Source organism: Oenanthe melanoleuca, chromosome 24 (assembly GCF_029582105.1).
Source record: "Oenanthe melanoleuca isolate GR-GAL-2019-014 chromosome 24, OMel1.0, whole genome shotgun sequence".
Taxonomy (NCBI): domain Eukaryota; kingdom Metazoa; phylum Chordata; class Aves; order Passeriformes; family Muscicapidae; genus Oenanthe; species Oenanthe melanoleuca.
The window spans coordinates 827,547-847,420 of NC_079357.1; the positions used below are offsets into that span (position 1 = coordinate 827,547).

The 19,874-nt window shown below is 61.2% G+C and overlaps 4 protein-coding genes across 5 annotated transcripts; all 4 read right to left on the bottom strand.

The window, feature by feature from the left end:
* Positions 1-3,642: 3,642 nt before the first annotated feature.
* Positions 3,643-9,232, bottom strand: BUD13 (BUD13 homolog). Its single transcript, XM_056509785.1, has 11 exons — positions 9,087-9,232; positions 8,807-8,897; positions 8,382-8,466; positions 8,176-8,227; positions 6,923-7,806; positions 6,738-6,802; positions 6,470-6,578; positions 5,913-6,051; positions 5,455-5,636; positions 5,028-5,109; positions 3,643-4,820 (listed from the first exon to the last, which is right to left on the bottom strand). The coding sequence occupies exons 1-11, from the start codon at positions 9,206-9,208 to the stop codon at positions 4,727-4,729; spliced, it is 1,905 nt and encodes a 634-aa protein (XP_056365760.1). The 5' UTR covers positions 9,209-9,232; the 3' UTR covers positions 3,643-4,726.
* A 478-nt stretch (positions 9,233-9,710) lies between these two features.
* ZPR1 (ZPR1 zinc finger) lies at positions 9,711-13,375 on the bottom strand. The gene is made up of 14 exons (XM_056509512.1): positions 13,222-13,375; positions 12,622-12,783; positions 12,372-12,462; positions 12,210-12,280; positions 11,896-11,982; positions 11,697-11,819; positions 11,575-11,628; positions 11,422-11,488; positions 11,152-11,222; positions 10,814-10,903; positions 10,600-10,710; positions 10,409-10,495; positions 10,246-10,311; positions 9,711-10,039 (listed from the first exon to the last, which is right to left on the bottom strand). The coding sequence occupies exons 1-14, from the start codon at positions 13,348-13,350 to the stop codon at positions 9,905-9,907; spliced, it is 1,344 nt and encodes a 447-aa protein (XP_056365487.1). The 5' UTR covers positions 13,351-13,375; the 3' UTR covers positions 9,711-9,904.
* Positions 13,376-13,409: 34 nt separating this feature from the next.
* APOA5 (apolipoprotein A5) lies at positions 13,410-15,309 on the bottom strand. Of its 2 annotated transcripts, XM_056509514.1 has the most exons (4): positions 15,027-15,309; positions 14,757-14,900; positions 14,569-14,677; positions 13,410-14,417 (listed from the first exon to the last, which is right to left on the bottom strand). In XM_056509514.1, the coding sequence occupies exons 2-4, from the start codon at positions 14,803-14,805 to the stop codon at positions 13,460-13,462; spliced, it is 1,116 nt and encodes a 371-aa protein (XP_056365489.1). In that variant the 5' UTR covers positions 14,806-14,900; positions 15,027-15,309; the 3' UTR covers positions 13,410-13,459. The 2 variants fall into 2 exon arrangements, with proteins under 2 accessions (XP_056365489.1, XP_056365488.1); XM_056509513.1 differs by lacking the exon at positions 15,027-15,309 and having other exon boundaries at positions 14,757-15,011.
* An 833-nt stretch (positions 15,310-16,142) lies between these two features.
* On the bottom strand, positions 16,143-17,811 carry APOA4 (apolipoprotein A4). The gene is made up of 4 exons (XM_056509515.1): positions 17,680-17,811; positions 17,492-17,558; positions 17,242-17,368; positions 16,143-17,143 (listed from the first exon to the last, which is right to left on the bottom strand). Exons 2-4 carry the CDS (start codon positions 17,538-17,540, stop codon positions 16,216-16,218), a joined length of 1,104 nt encoding a protein of 367 aa, XP_056365490.1. The 5' UTR covers positions 17,541-17,558; positions 17,680-17,811; the 3' UTR covers positions 16,143-16,215.
* Positions 17,812-19,874: the final 2,063 nt, after the last annotated feature.

Sequence of the window (19,874 nt, forward strand, 5' to 3'; positions counted from 1 at the left end):
CAAAACCCCAAATCTGGCCCCCAAATCCACCCAAGACACCCCAAAATCCACCTAAAACTTCCCCAAATTCTGCCACAACACCTCAAAACCCACTGGATTCACCCAAAAATCAACCCAGGACACCCTAATTTTACCCAAAACCCCAACTTTAGCTCCAGATTTTGCCCCAAATTCCTGAAGTTCCTCCAGAATGGATATGGATGCACATCTGCCTCCGCTTAGGTGTAACAAATTGGGAGAGATTGTGGCGAATGATGGAAATTATGTCCAAACCGTGTCCGCTGGCAGCGCCCAACTAACCCAGGCCTGGAGCTGCTGGAATCTTGCACAAGCTGGAAGAAAGAAATGCTGCAGAGTTTGAATTCTTCATCAGCTGAGCGCAGTGAGGGGCCTCTGCAGCCTCCTGCCCCTGGGGAGGGCAGGCAGACACTCACAGACCCCATCCCATTTTGGGGACACGGTGCTGTCCCCCGGGGTGGCCGCAGGGACACTGAGGCTCAGGAAACTCCCCACACCCCGCGAGTGCAGCCGGGCACGGCTGAACCATGAGCCCCATCACCCAGGGCATGGCTCTGCCCGCCAGATAACGCATCTAAAACGTGTTTATTTCCATCCAGGCTGCTCCTCAATTTGATTATTTATCTCCCGTTTAGCCTCTGACAGATCAAAGGCTCGGCGGAGGGGAAGCGGAGCTGGGCCACGCATGAAAATGAGCCTTGATACATAATTAATTAACATAAAACAGTTTCATTAGGAGATGCTGTTACATGGCTGTTTGTCTTAAAAATTTAAGCTGTGTAAAGAGCACAGGGGAAAATTCACCTCACTGCCAGCCCCTTTTTCCTAGTGCTGCCCATCCCAACCCTGCTCCAGCTCCCAAGAGGGGCCAGAGCGTGGCCCCCTCTCCCTGAATCCCATCCAACGTCTCCTAGCCTTGATTATTAATTTGTTTTTAATTCTATTAAGAGATAGCCAGGAGAAAGAGTATCAATTTTAGATTAACAAGGTTATTAGCACTTAATTATGTGAGGTGTCTTCGTAATTGAAAAGGAAAAGAGGAAGCACCATAAATATCCCGGCCCCCGAGCTCCTGGGGGTTTGTGTGTGGCTCTTTATTCACGAGGCTGTGGAACCATAAATATTAAATATCTGGTGAAAAAAAATTACAAGGCAGAGAGAGGATGCCCTCTGGATATTCCGGCGCCGAATGTTCTTGCATTTACAAATATTCATTAGCTGGGATCTGCAAAGTTATTTCCACCAAGACTCGGTGAAGGAGGAAAAGAGAGAGAGAGGTTATTGAAAAAAAAAATAGAGTCTAGAGTAAATATTATTAGTAATTTTTATCTCTGCGTGTCCCTAATTATTCCATAATTAGGGAAAGTGCACATATGCATATACAATCACTAACCTGCCAGTCTCAGGGATTCTCATTCCCAGCCCCGCTGTGGGATGGAGTCACCAGGGAAATTCTTCTTCCCCAAAAGGCAGTGGGGGTGTCTGTGCCTGGAGGGGACCCCACGGTGCCCCAACACTCAGGTGCTCCGTGCTGGAAGCCCAGGACGATTTAGGGAGCCACCTGAAATCCTCCTTGTCTCTCAAACCACCACCAGCTCCGCCGAGCACCCACGACCTGGAGCTGCTGTCGCTTAGAGAGTCATTAAATGACAAATCTCAGGCTCTTTTTAATTAAAAAATAATAGAACTCAGCAGGAAACAGAGCAATAACACAACACTGCCAAAACCCACTTTGCTGGAGCTGTTAAAAAAACAACAGCCAAGAGGCAGCTGGGGGGAGAGGCCACATTCAGCTTTGTGGGGACAGGTGACAGGACCAGTGACAGGACAGGTGACAGGACAGGTGACAGGACAGGTGACAGGATCGGTGACAGGACCGGTGACAGGACAGGCAGAGGGGGTGGGGGTCCCCTCCCAGGACCACCCCTGCCACCAGCCCCTCTCCCATGGGCACAGGGCTCCCGGGGACAGGCGGTGTCACACCCCAGGAATTAAGCTCTTAATCTAAACTAAACACATTACCACGAGCTCATCAACAAAAATCTAATTACGCTGCGCGAGGCCAGGCTTTAATTGCTCGTCCTTCACACCAGCAGTGCCCGTGGAAGCCGAGGAGACAGCGAGAGCCTGGGACTGGAATTACCCTGCTCCCTGGAAAAAGCATAAAAGGAAAATGGGGGGGAAAATACAGCTGTGCAATTAGCAGAGAAAGAGCAGAGGAATCAGCTCGGTAATTGCTGGGGGGAGCTGGAGGGTCATTAGCAGGGATGGGCAACGTGCTGGGGTTCCCTGGCAGGCTGCAGGGGGCACACAGGCAGTGGCAGGAGCACAGGGACTCCAAAAAGGGGGAAATGGCTTAAACCCAGCTTTGCTCCCGGTAGAGACAAGCTGGGGCAGATTCCAGCCCGGCCCAGCCTCCCCCAGCACCGCTGGGCTCCTGTTTGCTGCTCCCACTAACGAGGAGATGGAGATGCAGGAGGTGGCTGAGCCCCGCTGCCTCCCCCGCACGCTCCTCCCCGACTTATCACCAGTCACAGGATGTTTACAATAATTTTTAATTTGCGCAATTATTAATCATTTTTCTATCTGTCTCATTTGCATAATAATTACTCTGCTTGCTGTTTGCCATGACTGTGAATGACAGTGGTTGAAATTAAATTAAGATTTTAATATTCATTTTTTTTGGGTTTAAGCTAATCAAAGTTGCTGCTCGATGCCAAGACCGGGGCTCTGCCCTTCCAGAACCACTAATGAAGAGATCCAGTCCTGGTGTCACTGCTCCATCTCCATCACCCAGCTCAGCCCAGAAGATCTGCAGTGTTTTCCAATTGCTTTGCTGCCAGAGCTGCTCAGACAGGGCCACAGCAGGGACAGGAGATGTGGGATGCAGAACAAGGGCACAGGGACAAACCCAGCTCCCTTCTCCCCAGGCAGCACATGGGGATGGGATCAGAGAGGGAGGTGTTCATCATGGCAGCCCCCCCTTTCCTCAGAGATATCTCTTAAAAACAAAGTATCTGGTTATAAACAAGTAACAGATGTATAAATCCACATTGTGATGAACGAGGAGGTCCCCAGGGCAGTACCTCTAAAATTTTAAAACCCCAGCCTTAAAAATCAGCTCAAGGAGCAGAACCTGATGCTATTTTCAGGTGCTAAGCACATTCTGTTTAGTGCTTGCCAACATTTAAAAGTGCTTTTCCTCCTTAAGAGCAGCTTACAGTCCCAAGTGTGACAGGAGCCAGCTGCTGGCATCTGTGGCTCTGCAAGAGCAGCCACTGTCACCAAGCAGGTGAGGAAGGTACCAGCATCCAGCCCTGCTCACGAGGGCGAATCCAATCATTCCACAGCAGGTTCTTCTCATCTCCAGCAGCACTCAGATTAAGTGAGAGCAAAAATGAATGTGTCAAGTGGAACTGCACTTGTTGAGGCTGCAGCTGCCTCACGTTGCAGGGAAAATGGAACAGGCTTTGGTGACAGAAGGGGGAAGCACAACTGGAACTGGCTGGAAATGTGCTGCCACCTCACACCACCACCCCTGCTCCCAAACCACCTCCATGCCCAGAAAGTGCAACAGGGCTGGGAATGGTTCACCCACCTTGGAAAAAACAACACCACACAGAATGGAGTACAAAAAGAGAGGTGTTATTTACAGGTGAACACACCAATTCCAGGGCTGCTGGAAATGTTACACAAGAGATGAAAAACAGGGAAGCCCCAAGAGTCTGCCACTCCAGAGGAGACTTTGCTGCTCTCCCTCCCACCCACAGCCCTCCCAATGCTGGAGAATCCCTGAAAAGAGCAATCCTGCCCTGCCCTGCCCACTGCTGCAGCCAAGGCATCTCCATGGAAACTGCTGCCTGCATTCCATCCCTGGGACCTCAACAAGAACAACTGTATTTATTTCCACAAGTGCTTTCTGGCACACAGGGATTAAGGGAAGCTCTGCCCAGCCTCCAGCTCTGAGACTGACAAATCTGATCTCAGGAGAAGGAAGGGTTGTTACACCCCCCACCAGAGTGAGCCCCAGGCAGCAGAGTGGGGGAAGTGCTGAGACCAGCCCCAAATCCAGAGGGGTCTGGGGGGACCAGCTGCTCCCAACTATGAGAGAAGCAATTCCAGGTCTGAAGTCCTAATTCTCCACACATTTAGTTCCACTAGAAATGGACCCCTGAAGAATTGCTGAGGCTCCTGAAGATCTGGCTGCCAATGCAGCACTGCAGGTTGCTCTTCCAGTGCCACAGCATTCCCTGCTCAGTTTCCTGCTTGGACAGGGTCAGGAGAAGCTGAGCTTGAACTTTCCTGCACGTTGGTAACTCTGGCATCTACTTGGCAAAATAACTGCATAAACTTAACAAAAGTTCAGAAGTTCAACTTAACCTGAGTTCTGGAGCAGACTGACCCACTGCTCAAGGGTAACTCTCCCAAGCCCAAGCGTTCAGCAGATTTTCACCTGAGATTCAGGACACCTGAAGACTTGGGAACTGCCCTCAGAGGTCAAAGCATTTGGCATAGAACAGAAGTTTGTCACAAAACAAACAAGAGTTGGTGTCCTCCCCAGAGAGCTGGAGGCTCTGGCTGGCAGGGAAATCCAGCCTTGCTCCAGTGGGCTGCTGAAGGCCGAGGACAGGGCTTGTTCCAGGGACAGCAGCCACTCCTCAGGGCTCTGGCAGCAGGTGGTGCCCGTGGGTCACTGCAGGAGCTCTCCCTACATGTCCTCCACGCTCCACTTGTAGGCGAGCTCCTGCACTGCCTTCTTGTTGGCGATGCGGGCAAAGCGCTGCTGCTCGAACCCGTTGGACCTGCAGAGGGACACCCAGGTCACACTGACCACACTCATCTACTCTGGCTCAGTTTCCACCTGCACCTGCAGCTAACAAGAGCTGATGCCTCTGAAGTTCCCCACCTCCCACATTTGCAGCTGCCAACAGCCTCACTCATCCCATAGTTGGGAACTCCCTGAAGCAAAGCTCCTTCATTTTTACTGCTACTCCCACAGGAACAAGTACCTGTCCACACCATCCCAGCGATGCCCAGGCCAGATGTTAAACCTGTTGAGTGGAGGTGCTGGTCCCTTGTACCTGGGCTTTTCTGGAACACAAAGAGCAGAACAACTGTTTTCAGCACAGTCAAGTGGTCCCATCTTCACCCACCCAGGAGGTGTCTGCAGGCGGGTACAGGTAGAGAGCTCCTGACAGTCACCTACAGCTCCCAAAGGCTCACTGTGACAAACTGCTGAGTTTTCAGTCACCAGCCCTGCTCTCCCAGCTAACAACTCCTGTAACTGTTACTGATAACAAACCAGTAACCCCAGAGAGCCCAAAAGTCACCCAGGACTCAGCTGCTCCAGCAGCCTTTGGCTGTTTACTGAACAGCAGCTGCACTTCTGCACTGCTGACACCATAAACCACACACAGATGTATTCCAGAGCCAAACCTTTCTCCTTGTTCTCCTTGGCCTTCCTTTTCTTGATGAGAGCAGCCATGGGGTCTCCTTCCCTCTCCTGTTCCCTCAGCATTCTATCCAGGTCCTGGTCATCGATGTAACGGGCCAAGGGCTTCTGCATCTCCTTCACTGCATCCTCCACATTCTGCTGCTGCTGCCTCTCCTGTGCCAGCCTGGAAAACACACAGTGTCACCCAAACCCAGGCCATCACTCCTTGGGACTCGTTCCATTGGCAGCTTGGGTCACAGCCCTGAACTCCCACTGCCTGTGCAGCATTCCCAAAGCATCTCCAGCAAAGGAAGGGCTTTTCAGACACGTGGAACACGTGCTGGTCCCAGGCTCAACCTCAGAATGAAGTGAAATGCAACACCACCAGTCTGGTAGCAGATCCAAACTGAAACCAGGACATGGGAGACCCAAGGACTGTGCTTAGCAGTCCTTTACTCACCCTTTTCCCCACTTGGCATACTGCTCTTCTCTCTTGGCCTCTGCCTCAGCCTTCAGCCTCTGCTCCAGCTGCTCCTGGGCCAGGTTCCTCTTGCGGCCGGACTTGTCTCGGAACACGGTCTGAGCGTTCCGGGATTCCTCTGCCAGGGACAGATGTCTCAAGTTACACATTCTGGAACATTTTATCACCTCCAGACAATTCAACAATTTTAACTGTGACTTCTCTTTTCCTTGTCCTAATTTCCCAAAGAGCCTGTCACCCACAGCCAGGCAGGATCTCAGCTCCTGCTTTTCCCTGCTGCCCCACACAGACCCTGAGCTCTCATTATCCATCAACTCCTTCAGACTTGCAGAGGAAAACCATTTCACACTCCCTGTGATTTCCCTGGCATGGCTTTGAAACCCCCATGAGGAACAGTGACCCTGGCCAAGGCTTCCAGCAGCAGCTGCAGCTGCAGCTCCACAGGGATGCTCCCCAGCAGCATGCCAGTGCCAGGCCCTGACAGAGCAGGAGAGGAGAGGGGGAGCTGGGGTTTGTGCTGTGCTCCACTCTCCCACCTTCCAGGTGCTTGGTGCTCCTCTCGTGCTTCCTCAGCTCCTGCTTCTCCCTCTGCAGCACGTCGGCCGACACCAGGCCAGCTTTGGCCCCGGATGACATCGTGTGAGCCTGGGAAGAACACAGAGCACACAGCTCCAGCTGGCTGACAGGGGGAAGGCACAACGAGGGGTGACCGAACCACAGGGACAGGGGCAGCCCTGTTAGAGCCACTTGTACAAAAAGTTCCCCAGTCTGTCAGTCACTGGAAGGGAAAGTGACAACCTTTACCTTCTTGGGAGAGCCTGGGGGACTCCGTGACCTGTGCTGCTCCTTCTGGGCGGGCGAAGTCCGTCCTGGGGGAGATGAATCAGTGAGGATTTGCTGGTTCCTCCGAGAGGATGAGGCTCAGGGGATCCTGTGCCCACCTGTGGATCCCAGGGAGTCCCCAGGGGGACACAGTGTGTGACACTCACCTTTCCTTCGGCTCTTTTTCCCACCTGGGGACCCTGGCTTTTCTCTCTGAGCTGACACGTCCTGGTGCCGCCGGGGTGGCGACAGATCTGGGCTGTCGTGACGCTGCCGACGAGGAGGGGACGGGTCAGGGGTGTCGTGACGCTGCCGCCGCCGGGGAGGTGACAAGTCTGGCGTGTCATGACGCTGTCTCCTGGGAGGGGATGGGTCAGGGGTGTCATGACGCTGTCTCCTGGGAGGGGATGGGTCAGGGGTGTCGTGACGCTGTCTCCTGGGAGGGGATGGGTCAGGGGTGTCGTGACGTTGTCTTCTGGGAGGTGAGGGGTCGGGGGTATCGTGACGCTGCCGCCGCCGGGGAGGTGACAGATCTGGGGTGTCACGACGCTGCCTTTTGGGAGCTGATGAGTCTGGTGTGTCATGACGTTGTCTCCTGGGAGGTGACAGGTCGGGGGTATCGTGACACTGTCTCCTGGGAGGGGATGGGTCAGGGGTATCGTGACGCTGTCTCCTGGGAGGGGATGGGTCAGGGGTATCATGACGGTGTCTCCTGGGAGGGGAGGGGTCAGGAGTGTCGTGACGCTGTCTCCTGGGAGGTGACAGGTCAGGGGTATCGTGACGTTGTCTCCTGGGAGGTGACAGGTCAGGGGTATCGTGACGGTGTCTCCTGGGAGGGGATGGGTCAGGGGTGTCGTGACGGTGTCTCCTGGGAGGTGACGGGTCGGGGGTGTCGTGACGGTGTCTCCTGGGAGGGGAGGGGTCAGGGGTATCATGACGGTGTCTCCTGGGAGGGGAGGGGTCGGGGGTGTCGTGACGGTGTCTCCTGGGAGGGGAGGGGTCCAAGGAGCCGTTGTGTTTCCCTGCTGCCTCTGGGGAGTCGTGGCGCCGCCTGCGAGGGCAGAGAAGGTGACAGTGAGCTCCCTTTGTGTTCGGTTTGCTCAGCCAAGGCTGGGAACAGCTTTGAGAATGTGGATTCTGCACCCCTGAGCCCCAGCCTTCCCAGCCTGGATCCCAGCAGAGCTGCAATTTGAAAGCCTCCACCACCACCATCATTCAAAGTGACAGGGATCATCACCCCAGTCTCCCTGGCAGTGTCACAAACACCCACAGCTGCGAGTCCCCTGCCCCAGGCAGCAGGGAAAGGTATCCAGAAGTGCCCACATTTCCCAGCAAAGCACCTGGAAAGCGCAGAACCAGACAGACAAACCCAGAAAGGCAGAGTGAACCAGAGCAGAATTGCTGCTCGCAGCCCCCATACCTCGTGGCAGACTTGGCAGATCCCGAAATATCCGAACTCTGAGAGTCCTCGTCTGAAGGAAAACAATTGGAAGCACCATCAGCTCAGCAGCCCTCCAGCATCTCAAGGATTACTATTTTTTTTTTTAGCTGGTATTATTTTTAACTTGCATCATTGCTTGGAGAAGCCAAATATTAGGGAGAGAGGGTGGAAGGGGCTGGTCTCACCTCCTAGAAGCTTCCACTTGGAGTTTGTTCGGAATTCCTCCATGAGCTTCACCTCCTCGGGGCGCTCATCAATGAACTCTGCCACCTGCACACACCGCAGCCAACACCAGGGGCTCACCAAGAGGCAGAACTGCCACTCCTGACACAGCCACTGCAGCCCACAATCCCAGCCCTCTGCCTCACTCCAGCAGCTGCTCTGGAGCACAGAAACACCGTGCTGGGTACATACGGGCTGCTTTGATCTGCAGGGAGCTCACTCATCCTTACAGAGCTCCGAGCAGAAATCCCACCGCCCTGAGGCAGAACGCACCAAAGCACAGGGCAAGGAGAGGTGCCTTAGCAAGTTCTCCCCAGAGGGGAACGCGAGGTGACCCTAAGCAGGGACTGAGGGTGTGAGACCGCGTCTGACGGGTCTCCCCGCTCACCACAGGCATGTCCCCCTCGTCCTCCTCCTCCTCCTTCTCCGGGGCGGCGGCGATGCTGTTCCAGCTCACATCGTCATCCACGATCCGCATCCTGAGCGGGGACAGGCGCTGCCGTCGGGAGCGGGGGGCTCTGGGGCGGGGGAGCCCCGGGGAGCGCCCCGGCCCCGCGGGGCTCGTTGGGGAGCTTTGGAGATGGGATTTGGGGGCAGCGGGCTCGGGGGGTTCCCAAACCCGGGCACCGCACGGGTCCCTCCTGCCGCCCCCTTCCCCCGGCACTCACCCGCCTCTGCCGGTGCCGCCCAGCGGCTTCTTCTTGCGGCGGCGGCGGGGCTGGGCGGGCTCGGCGGGGCCGCTCAGGTACCGCCGCAGGTACTCGGCCTTCGACACCCCCGGCGCCGCCATCGCGCTCTGACGCAAAACTCCGGCGCCGGCAGGAAAGGGCGGGGCCTGAGCGTGGCAGGCTGGGAAAGGGGCGTGGCCAGTGAGATATATGGGGGTCGCGAAAATGGGCGTGGTCATTTCCATAAATGGAGTTGTAGCAGGGGAAATGGGCGTGGTCATCTCCATAGATGGAGTTGTAGCGGGAAATGGGCATGGTCATTGCCATAAATGGAGTTACATCAGGGGAAATGGGCGTGATCATTGCCATAAATGGAGTTGTATTCGAAAAATTGGTGTGGTCACTGCCATAAATGGAGTCATATTGGGAAATGGGGTGGGATCATTGCCATAAATGGAGTTGTACTGGAAAAATGGGTGTGGTCATTGCCATAGATGGTCATACTGGGAGATGGGGTGTGGTCATTGCCATAAATGGAGCTGGGCGGGGCTATGGGCGTGGCCGCACCGTTAGGTGTACATAACACGGGTTAGGAATGGAGCAGAGCAGCACGACAGGAACACATCAGCTTTTATCAATCAGCTTTATTGCTGCCACCCCCGTGCCCCAGCACATCGGCCCCTCACGCCACAGCTGCCCGCGGGGAGGCCCCGAGGAACAGCTCCCCTGGCCCCAGGAAGGGGAGGAGAGCCCTGGCCCCACAGAGTCCTGGTCCCTGGAGCGGTTGGGGCAGGGGGGTGGGAGGGTGGGTGCCCCTGCTACCGGCCCGAGGCCGCCTCTGGCTCGTAGCCCTCTGTTCTCATGTCGTTGAGGCCCAGCTCCTCGTTCTGCTCGAAGGTGCGCTCGTAGCGCTGCACGCGCAGCTCCGGGTCCTCTTCTGGGGCGTACACGTTCTGTGGGGACAGGGCAAAGCTCCTGCACTCCCTCTGCACACAGGCCCAGGCACCAGGCCCTGAGCAGCACCCAAGCTCAGCACCCACAAAGCCAGCAAGGCTTTCAGCAGCCCAGAGCTCCAATGGGAGCCCATTCCCAGCACGTGCAAGGGAAATAAACCCCCCAAACTGCTGAGGGAGCCCACCCCGAGGGCACAAGGCTGTACCTGAAGGTAACTGTTGCCTGCAGGGTCATCCATGATGAAGTGAGCCTGGGCCTTCCCCTCTATGATCTGCAGGAACAGAGCATGTCCAGCCATTAAGGCTCTTCCTAATCCTTCAGCACTTGCGGCACCAGTGCAGAGCACAGAAAATCCAGAGTAAACTCACGTCCTGCAGCTTCCCAATGAACTCCTGCAGCTTCCCTGTCCTGCTGGGGGTGGAGCTGTCTCCCAGAGTGAAGGGGTTCTTCTCCACCTGCGAGGCAGGCGAGGCAGTGTGAGGCAGCCAGCCCCCCCAGCCAGCCCCCAAGAGGGGCAGGGAGGGGGCTGAGCCCCCCAGGCTGGCCCAGGACCACTCACCAGGTCACGGATGTCCTTCAGCAGCCCCTCTAACGTGGTGAACTTCCCCCCCAGCGCTCCCATGCCCAGCTCAAACTCCAGCTCAGGGATCTCCACGCTGCATGTCTCTGACTGCAAAGGTCAGCACCCTGTGAGCCCCCTGGAGGAGGGCTGGGCCCCCCTGGACTCCCCCCAGCCCACAGGAGGCCAGGGCAGGTATCCCAGGGCACTGCACCTTCAGGATATCCCTGGTCATGTCAGAAGGGTCTGTAATCCGGAGGGTGATCCTGGTGCCTTGCGGCTCAATGGCTCCTCCAGACTTCACCTGGGAACACCAGGCAGTGAGCTCCAAACTCCCACTCAGCTCATACCCCAGTGCTTCAACAGGGCTCATCCCAGCAGCCCACAGGCCACTCCAAACCTGGGCCAGTGGCCTCAGCACCCAGCATAAAGCAGCTCCCGACAATGCCCCCGAATCCAGTTTCCTTCCCCAACAGCCCCACTGGGAAGCAGAGCTCTGGGACAAAGGCACAGAACTGCACTCCTTCCCCCACTGCCCTCCTTCCAGCTCACCTCATTGGTCCTGTGCCCACAGGAATCGCAGTTGGTGGCCATGATAATCACTTCCTTAAAGTGTGGGATTTCTGGAGCAGGAAGTCAAGGGAAAGCAGCTACCAAGGGATAGCAGGACCCCACTGGGAGTTGTGAGCAGCCCTGAGACAGCTCTGCACCCCACCAGGCCCTACCTGAGAGAACTGATTCAGGCCTGTGGTGCAGCAGGGAGAGCCCAGGGCCATGCAGTGTCCCCCAGCCCCCAGTGCAGAGCCCACCCTCGAAGGATACGCACTAACTTCATGTTGGTGCTGGCTGGGGCGTTGCACTCAGGGCAGTTGGTGTTGAACTGAAGCACCTGAGGGAGAGAAAGGGCAGCCAGAATGTCCCAGCCAGCCTAGGGCAGCTGTCCTGAGTGCCCCTGAGCTCTGCAGCACCACCCACCTCGTCCCTCAGGTCCTCGGCAGCGTCCGGCAGCTTGGCATCCACCTCCTCTCCCTGCAAGGGAAGGGTTAACTGCTGCTCCCTGCTGTGGGGTCCCCAGGGGCCAGGGGCTGATCAGTCACCTCCAGCCCCAGCAGAGCAGCCTGCTGGGGGCTCCTCCTGTAGTGAGTGACCAGCAGGGCCTCGTCCCTCTGCGGCGCTTGGGGGTTCTCCACAAAGCTGTTCCCGGAGGGATCATCCAGGATCTGCAGGACAAGGGCGCCTGAGGGAGCCGCCCTGCACCCCTCAGCCAAGCAGGGCTGCCCTTCTGTGAGCACTCACAAAGGTGAAGGGGGAATTGACTTCCTTCAACTGCCTCAGTTTGCCAATGAACTCGTCTATTTTTCTCGCCACCTCTTTGTCCATCACCTGGAAGAGGACACGGAATCACAGAACCCTTTAAAATGGAAAAGACCCCCAGGATGGGATTCAGCTGCTGAAGGGGCAGCCCAGAGCTGCTGACAAAGGTGACCATGGCAGAAACCAGAGCCCCAGTGCTGTCCCCACCAGCCCTGTGTGACACCACCAGGCAGGGGATGGACATCCCAAGCGTTTTCCATCCCTGAGGAGCCTCCTCCCCCTTCCCAGCCCCTTACCCTGCGGGCGGGCTGGTCCTGCTCCAGGCCTGCCACAGCTCTGTCAATGATCCCCTCGATGGTGGTGAGCACTTGGCAAGGGAAGCAGACAGAGGTGATGGCACCATTAACACATCTCAGGGGTGTCCGGGAGCCCCCCAGGAACTGCTCCCATTTACCCACCTCCCTTCTGGCTGAAGGCAGGGATCTCAAAGTCCAGCTCTGGAATTCGAGCTGAGGCACAGTCGGTCTTCACCACCTCCCTGTTCATGTCCTGCACACAGAGCCAGGGAGCAGCCTGAGGATCCCCAAGAGATCCTCAAGAGATCCAGGGGTCCCACACACCGGGATCCCAGAGAGGTGCTGCCCCAGCCCCCTTTCCTTTCGCAGTGTGCAGGTTTGGGGCCGGAGCAGAGCGGGAGGCCCTGCTCACCTGGCGGGAGGTGACGGCCAGGGTGTAGCGCACGCCCTGCTCCTGGATCCGGCCTGCAGACTGGATCTCCGTGTTGGACCAGGAGCAGCTGGCGCACGAGAAGGAGCTGACGATGATCTCTTTGAAGAAGGGGATCCTGGTGAGCAGGAGCCGTGTCACTCCCTGCAGCAGTGAGGGGCTCGTGGGAACCGAGTCCTGGGGGTGATGGGCCCTGACAGCACCTCCCACGCGGGCACGTCCCTGCCCCAAGGCTCCTCTCGCCCCCAGGAGCTCCTGCGAACGCCCTCCCGACCCCACCAGTGCCCCCTACCTGAGACCAGCTGTGGCCCCCAGCAGGACCTTCCTCGGTCTTGCTCCCCATCGCCCCCCAGCACACCGAGCCCTGCCCTCTCCTCCCCACTACCACTGGAGAGCCCTGAACCCTGAGCCCGAGCCACGCAGAGGTGTGAACCCTGTCCCCCACAGCCTCCCTGACCCCACACACCCTCCTGTGCCCCACAGCCCCCTGCACCCTCCCTGACCCCCGCGCACCCCTGTCCTGCTCTCCCCCTCTCTGTGCCCCCCAGTCCCCGCAGGCCGCTGCTGCCCTGGGCCCCTCACGTTGCGGAAGCAATTCATGCACAGGGACTCGATCTCTGCCGGCTGCTGCTCGCCGTCCTCGGCGCTGAGGGGGCGGAACAGGGCCTCAGCGGGCCCCGCCGCCGCCTCCATGGCCCCCAGCGCCGACATGATGGTGGCGGGTCACGTGGCGGCGCGGGCCGATGACGCGGTGTCACGTGGTGGGCGGATCATGTGACGCGCGCGCGGGCCGCGATGGCGGCGCCTTTATTGTTCGCGTTCAGCCGCGGAGCCGCCCCGGCGCCGCCCCGCCCGGCCCCGCCCGCGCCTCCCCGCGCTCCGCCCCGCCGCGCTCGCTCAGGCTCAGCGCCAGGTCCCGCCACAGCGCGTCCAGCCGCGCCCGCAGCTCCTCCAGCGGCGGCGGCGGCGCGTCCAGCGGCTCCTCGGGCGGGCCCGGGCGGGCGCTGAGCTTCAGCCGCATCTCCTCCGTCTCCTGGTCCAGCGCGCGGGTGAACGCCTGGATCTGGGCGTACGTGTCCCGGCGGAACTCCTCCACGCGCCGCTGCACCTCCCGCGCCAGCGCCTCCCGCGAGCGGCCCGGCGGCGCGCCCAGGCTGCGGGGCAGCAGGCTCAGCTTGGCCTTCAGCTGCTCCAGGTTCTTCTGGATCTGCTGGTGCAGGTCCCGCGCGTTGCGGGCCAGCTTGGCGGACAGCTCCTGGATGTGCTGGTTGAGCTGCTCGGGGCTGGCGCGGGCGTGCGGGGCCACGCTGCGGTGCAGCTCCTCCACGTTGCGGTGGATCTCGCTCAGCAGCCGGTCCGTGTACGGGTGGAAGATGTCCTTCACCTGGTCCGTGTGGAAGGCGATCTTGTCGGCGTAGTGAGCCATGAAGCGCTGGAGCTCGTCGGCGCCGCCCAGCAGCTGCGCTGTCACCTCCCGGCTGGGCACCAGGTGCCGCCGGAGCTGCCGGGCCCGCAGGGACACCTGGTCCAGCAGCTCCTCCGTCAGCGGCTGCAGCTGCTGCCGCAGATCGTCCAGCTGCTTCCCGACCTGCTGGTGCACCTCGTCCACGTACGGGGACAGCTTGTCCCGGAGGCTGTCCAGCTCCCTGCGCAGGGCCCTGCGCAGGCTGGCCGAGTCCTCGGGGAGCCGCGGCTGCAGGTCCCTGCTCAGGGGCGACAGCTTCTCCAGGAAGTCCCCCATGTAGCTGACCCCATCCTGAATGCTCTCCTTCAGGTTCCTGCCCGAGACAGTCACCAACACCCCCGAATGGCCACGGCCCCTCTGTGCCACACACCCCTAATAAAAGCTGCCCACACCCTTCCCTCGTGTGCCCAGGGGGAGAAGAGCAGGGCCCGGCTGTGCTGTGGCTCCTGCGGTGCTGAACTCACGTGATGTCCCTGCCCAGCTTGCTCTGGCCCTGCTCCAGGCCGTCCTTGTCCCCCGTCAGCTGGCTCAGGTACTCCCAGAGGCCGCTCTGCTCCGGCTTGGCCGGGGACACTGCGGGCGGCAGCGGGGCTTGTGCTGCTGCCCAGGCAGCCCTGCTGCCCGCAGAGCCCCCGCACCCGCCCACACCCACCTGGGCAGCTGGCCAGCAGCGAGAGGAGCAGCGCAGCCTTCAGCAGCATGGTCCGGCTGCAGGAGAGTTGCTGTCCGGGGTGGTGTCTGCTGCACCTGCTGCCTGTCGGGTTCGCTTTGACGCCCAGAGGTCCCCTAAAAACACCTGGGGTTTCCCATAACACCTGTGGGTCCCCGAAACACCCCGGGTGCCCCGCAGTACTGCTGCTGTGCACCTGGAGTCACACCCAGCTCGTCCTGCCGCACAAACTTAAAGCCCCCCGCCCCTCACCTGGCTCCGGTCGCCTCCCGTGTCCCTCCCGCCGCCGGTGGCCGCCCTTATATAGGCTCGGGGGGCGGCCGAGGAGCGGGCGATAAGGCAGCTTTGGTACGGGAAGGCTTTTTGGACCTCACTCCGTGTAAACACAACGTGGAGGTCCGAGCACGTTCCGGGGAGGTGACCTGGGGGCCGGCCACCTGACTGCCCGCCGCCCCCCGGGCTCGGGGGACCGCTGGCCCTGGCCCGCCGCCGGTCTCTGCATCCCGGAGGGAATGCTGGATGGAGCTGCCGGGGCGGTGCGAGGCGGCGGGATGGGGATGGGGACACTGACACCGGCACCGGCTGCGACTCCTGTCGGGACGAAAAGGGAGCCTGGAGCCCCGGGATGGGTGCGGGAGGACGAGCCCGGCTCCGGCTGTGCGGGAGGAGCTGGGACGAGCGGGTCGGGAGCGCAGCTTCCACCCCAGTCCTCCGCGCTCGTGTCCTTCCCTTTGCACGCTGGTCCTTGCCGGAGTAAACCCGGGCACCCTGGCGCGGGGGGCGAAGTCCGGCGCTCCCGGGGTGAAACGCCGAGCAGTCGCCAGCGCTGCTCCGGCACCAAAGTCCGCGCGGCTGCCTCGCCTGGGCCGACACGTGAGGTCGCTCCAGGCAGCGCTGGCCGTGCTTCACCCCGTCCTGTCCCGTCCGGTCCCGTCCCACCCCGGGCTCCTGCCAGCAGAGCGCCTCAGCCCCTTTCTCTCTCCCTGATGCGCGGAGTTCCCTTCCTGTCCAAGCCCCGCGTGTCTGTCACCCACCCGCAGATCCCCGTCCCTCGTGGCAGCTGCTGCTGCTGCCCCACCACAGCGGGGATGTTCGGCCGCATCCCGGGCCCTGCTCCTCCGCAGCTCCCAGCTGTGATGAAGGGACAGGAGGCCCCAGGCTGTTCCCTGGGCTCACCTGGCTGCCACCATCTCCAGCATCACAGAGACCTCCCACCCACCTGACCCCACCTCTGCTCCCTCTCCCGGGTGCCCCAGGACCCAAATTCGGGGTGATGCTCCCCCCTCAGAGCAGCTGAGGGTGCCCCAGGTATCCCATCCCTGGGTGGAACAGCAGGATGCTGTGAGAAGGAAGGACACGGACCAGCACGTGCATCACAAGGAAATTTATTTCTACCACTGGAAGTGGCCAAGAATATTTGGAATGTGTGTGGATGGCCGGCTTAATTCTGTGGGGGTGGGACGGTGCTGAGGAAAGCAGCCACCTTCTCCCGCACCTCCTTCTCCAGCAGCTCCAGGTGATCCTCCACGCCGGCAGCGCCCGTCTCCAGCTTGCCGCGCATCTCCTCCAGCCGCTGCACCAGCTGCTTGCCGAAGGTCTCTCCGAAGGGAGCAGCCTGCTGCCGGAAGCTCTCCACGGTCTGCCCCACGCGCTGCTCCAGCTGCTGGGCCAGGGGAGCCAGGCGCTGCCGCAGGCTCTCGGCGTCCCCGCTCGCCGCCTCCCGCAGCTCCCGGGCCAGCGGGCTCAGCTGGGCACGCAGCTCCTCGGAGCTGGTGGCCAGGCGGCCGCGCAGCTCCTCGGCCGCCCGCTCCATCTGCAGGGTCAGGCTCTCCAGCTGCCGGTTGAGGCCGTCCTGCACCTCCTGGGCGTAGGGGCTGAGCCCGCGCCGCAGCTCGGCCACGCTCTGCTCCACCTGCGCCTTCAGCTCATCCGCCATGGGCGACAGCCGCTCCTTCAGGCTCTCCACGCCGCCGTCGATCTGCTGCTGCAGCCGGTCCGCGTAGGGGCTGAGGGAGGCCTTGATGCTGTCGGTGTTGTCCTGCAGGCGCTCCCGCAGCTCGGCCGCGTAGGGCTCCAGCGCCCGCTGCAGCTCCCCGGCGCTGCGGTCCACCTGCGAGCGCAGCTCCTCGGCGTAGGGGCTCAGCTTGGCCTGCAGCTCGCGGATGTTGGTGCCGATCTGCTGGTGCACCTCGTCGGCGTAGGGCGCCAGCTTGGCCTGCAGCTCCCGCAGCTCCCGCTGGATCTGCTCCTTCATGCGCTGCGAGTCCTGCGCCAGCCGCGCCTGCAGCTCGGTGGCAAAGGGCACCAGCCGCTCCTGCAGGTCCTCGGCGTAGGCGCTGACAGTCTGCAGGTTGCTCTTCAGCAGGGTGCTGGGGACAGGGGACACGTCAGGTGTGTGCCCACATGCCCAGGCCCTGCCTGGCACCCCCAGCGCCCCCCAGCCCCCCAGCACTGTGGCTCGGCTCACTTGATCTGCTTGCTGATCTCGGTCTGCTGCAGCTGGCCCACCGTGTCCTTGGCGTTGCTGCCCAGCTCCGTGAAGTACTTCCAGATCACATTGGCCACGTCGTCGGGGTTCACGTCAGCCCGTGACCCTGCAAGGGGTACTGGGATCAGCGCCCACACAGTCCCACTGCCCCAGGACAGCAGGGACATTCCCCATCCCTGCCCCGGGGCAGGAGCGCCCTGCTGGCAGCAGGACCCTCACACCACCTCACCTGAGATCGCGAGGAGAACCAGGACGAGGGCGGCCGCCTTGGGCGCCATCCTGAGTGCTGGCAACTCCTGTGGGAGCACAGAGCAGAGGTGAAGGAAGCCACAGGGACCAGCAGTCCCCAGCCCCGTGCCAGAGGTGATGGAGACCCTGGCTCCCTCCTGGCTCCCTCCAGCCCCTGCAGCTGCTCACCTGTGCTGCCACTGCTGCGGTACCTGCGGAGCCGGCAGCTCCCAGCGCTATTTATGCAGCCTGAGCCCTCCTGCAGCTTCCACGCGGGCTGTGACAAAGCAAGGGCTTGGACTTTAGCACAACCACAACGTGGAAGTGCCTGACGTGCACGCAGCCCTGACATCACCCACAGCCCTGACATCACCCCCAGCCCTGACATCACCCCCAGCCCCGACATCACCCCCAGCCCCACCAGCCCCAGGGGGGTGACAGGGACAGACGGGGGCTGGGGGTACTCAGGACACAGCGAGCCCCTCCCCTGGGTTGAGGGGACACCTCCCTGTTCTGTGGATGCAGCAATGGCCCCGCAGTGCTGGCAGTGCAGTACGTGGGATGTGTGGTTGTGGGATTGGTGACAGTGACAGTGGGACCGGCCACGGGGTCTGAGGATGCTGGAGAGACCTTCCAGCTCTGTCACTGGCTGCGCTGTGCCTGGACTGGGCAGCAGGGCAGGACACAGGCTCAGGGGGACGCTTTGATGGAGCTGGGGGACACACGAGGCTGTACACCGGCAGGATGGCATCGTTCCTTCCCGCTCCAGGCTCCTGGAGGAAGCCCTGGCACAGGAAGGGGCAGGACACTGCGGGGCACTGCAGCCACGCGGTGCCTGTGAATGGAGCTGGGACCCTGCGTGTCCCTGCCTGTGGCCATCGGGCTCTCAGCACACACCTGGCGGGGAGCAGCCCCCGGCCCAGCCCGCCCCGCCCTGGGGACGGCGGAGCAGCGGCGATGTGTCACAGCGGGCAAAGGGCACGGCGGGCAGGGGCAGGGACCAGCCAGGCAGTGGCAGTGGCAAGGTCCGAGGCGCCTCGCGGTGCCCGAGGGCGTCGTGCCCAGGGACGGGGCCGCTGGATGTCACCCTTGTGCCGTGTGTGCCCAGGGCTGTCCCCTGCCGCGGGCAGCGGGCTGGCTGCGCACACGCCTGTGCACCCAGCCGGGTGTGAACAGCAATGTGCACACACACACACACACACACACACACACAGACACGCGGGGCTCCGCAGGATCCGACCCCGCGCGATTTCCCAACTCCTGGCTGGACGCAGCGCCCCTGCAGCCCCCCCGCGCCCTGCCCTGACCTTTGCACAAATCCCCCAGGGGGGCCGTGGGGAACCTATAAAGAGGGAGCCCAGGGCTGCCCCCGCCTCACAGAGCCCGGCGCAGGTGAGTGGGGACATCCCTGGTGAGGGTGCGCTGGGAAAGGGACGGGGCCGTGCCCCCCGTGCCCCCCGTGCTGCCCCACATCCTGCGCTCTGCTCTCTCCCCAGCCATGAAGGCGTCGCTGCTGTTCCTGCTCGCCTGCACGGCCGTCCTGGCAGCGGGAGCAAGTAAGGGCCAGGGGGCTACGCAGGAGGAGGGGGTCGGGGCGCTGGGGGCGCACACAGGGGGGCACAGCCGCGGGGCCCGAGCCCCCAGTCCCACCAGGCTGGTGCTTGCAGGGGCCGAGGAGCCGAAGGCGCTGGTGCAGAAGGTGCAGGAGCTGGCCCAGAAAGCCACGGCCATGGCCAAGGACGCCTACAGCAGGGCGCGGGAGTCCGAGGCGGTGCGGCAGGCCAGGTGCTCCCGAACCCCGCCAGCCCTGTCCCTGTCCCTGTCCCTGTCCCTGTCCCTGTCCCTGTCCCTGTCCTGTCCCTGTCCCCGTCCCTGTCCTGTCCCTGTCCCCGTCCCTGTCCACCGGTGCCGGCGGGGAGCCCGGCCAGGGCCCCGCGCTGACCCCTCCCCTCCCCTGCAGGCAGTGGCTGTCGGACAACGCGGAGCTGGCGAAGCAGCGGCTGGTGTGGCTCAAGGAGCAGCTGGCGGAGCTCTGGAAGAAGACTCCGGCCGCATAGCGTCGCCGGGGGCTGCTCGGGGACTCTCGGGGCTGGGGACCCCCCGGCTCCCACCCGCTGTCGTGGTGCTCTCAATAAAGCGGGGTTGATGCAAGCTCTGTGGTGGCATCATTGGGGACGGGGGGACTGCAAAGGAGGAGTGTGACCCGCAGGGAGAGGGAGGGCTGGGACAGACACCAGCACTGGGGTACACACGGCCGTGTCGGGGTGCCCGGGGTGGCGGAACCGGTGCTGCTTCCACAAGTCCCTGCAAATTCAGTGCCGCCGTACTCCAGCGCCCTGCGTGGGGCTGAGCACGCCTGCACCCCGGGCAGAGCTGGACTCAGT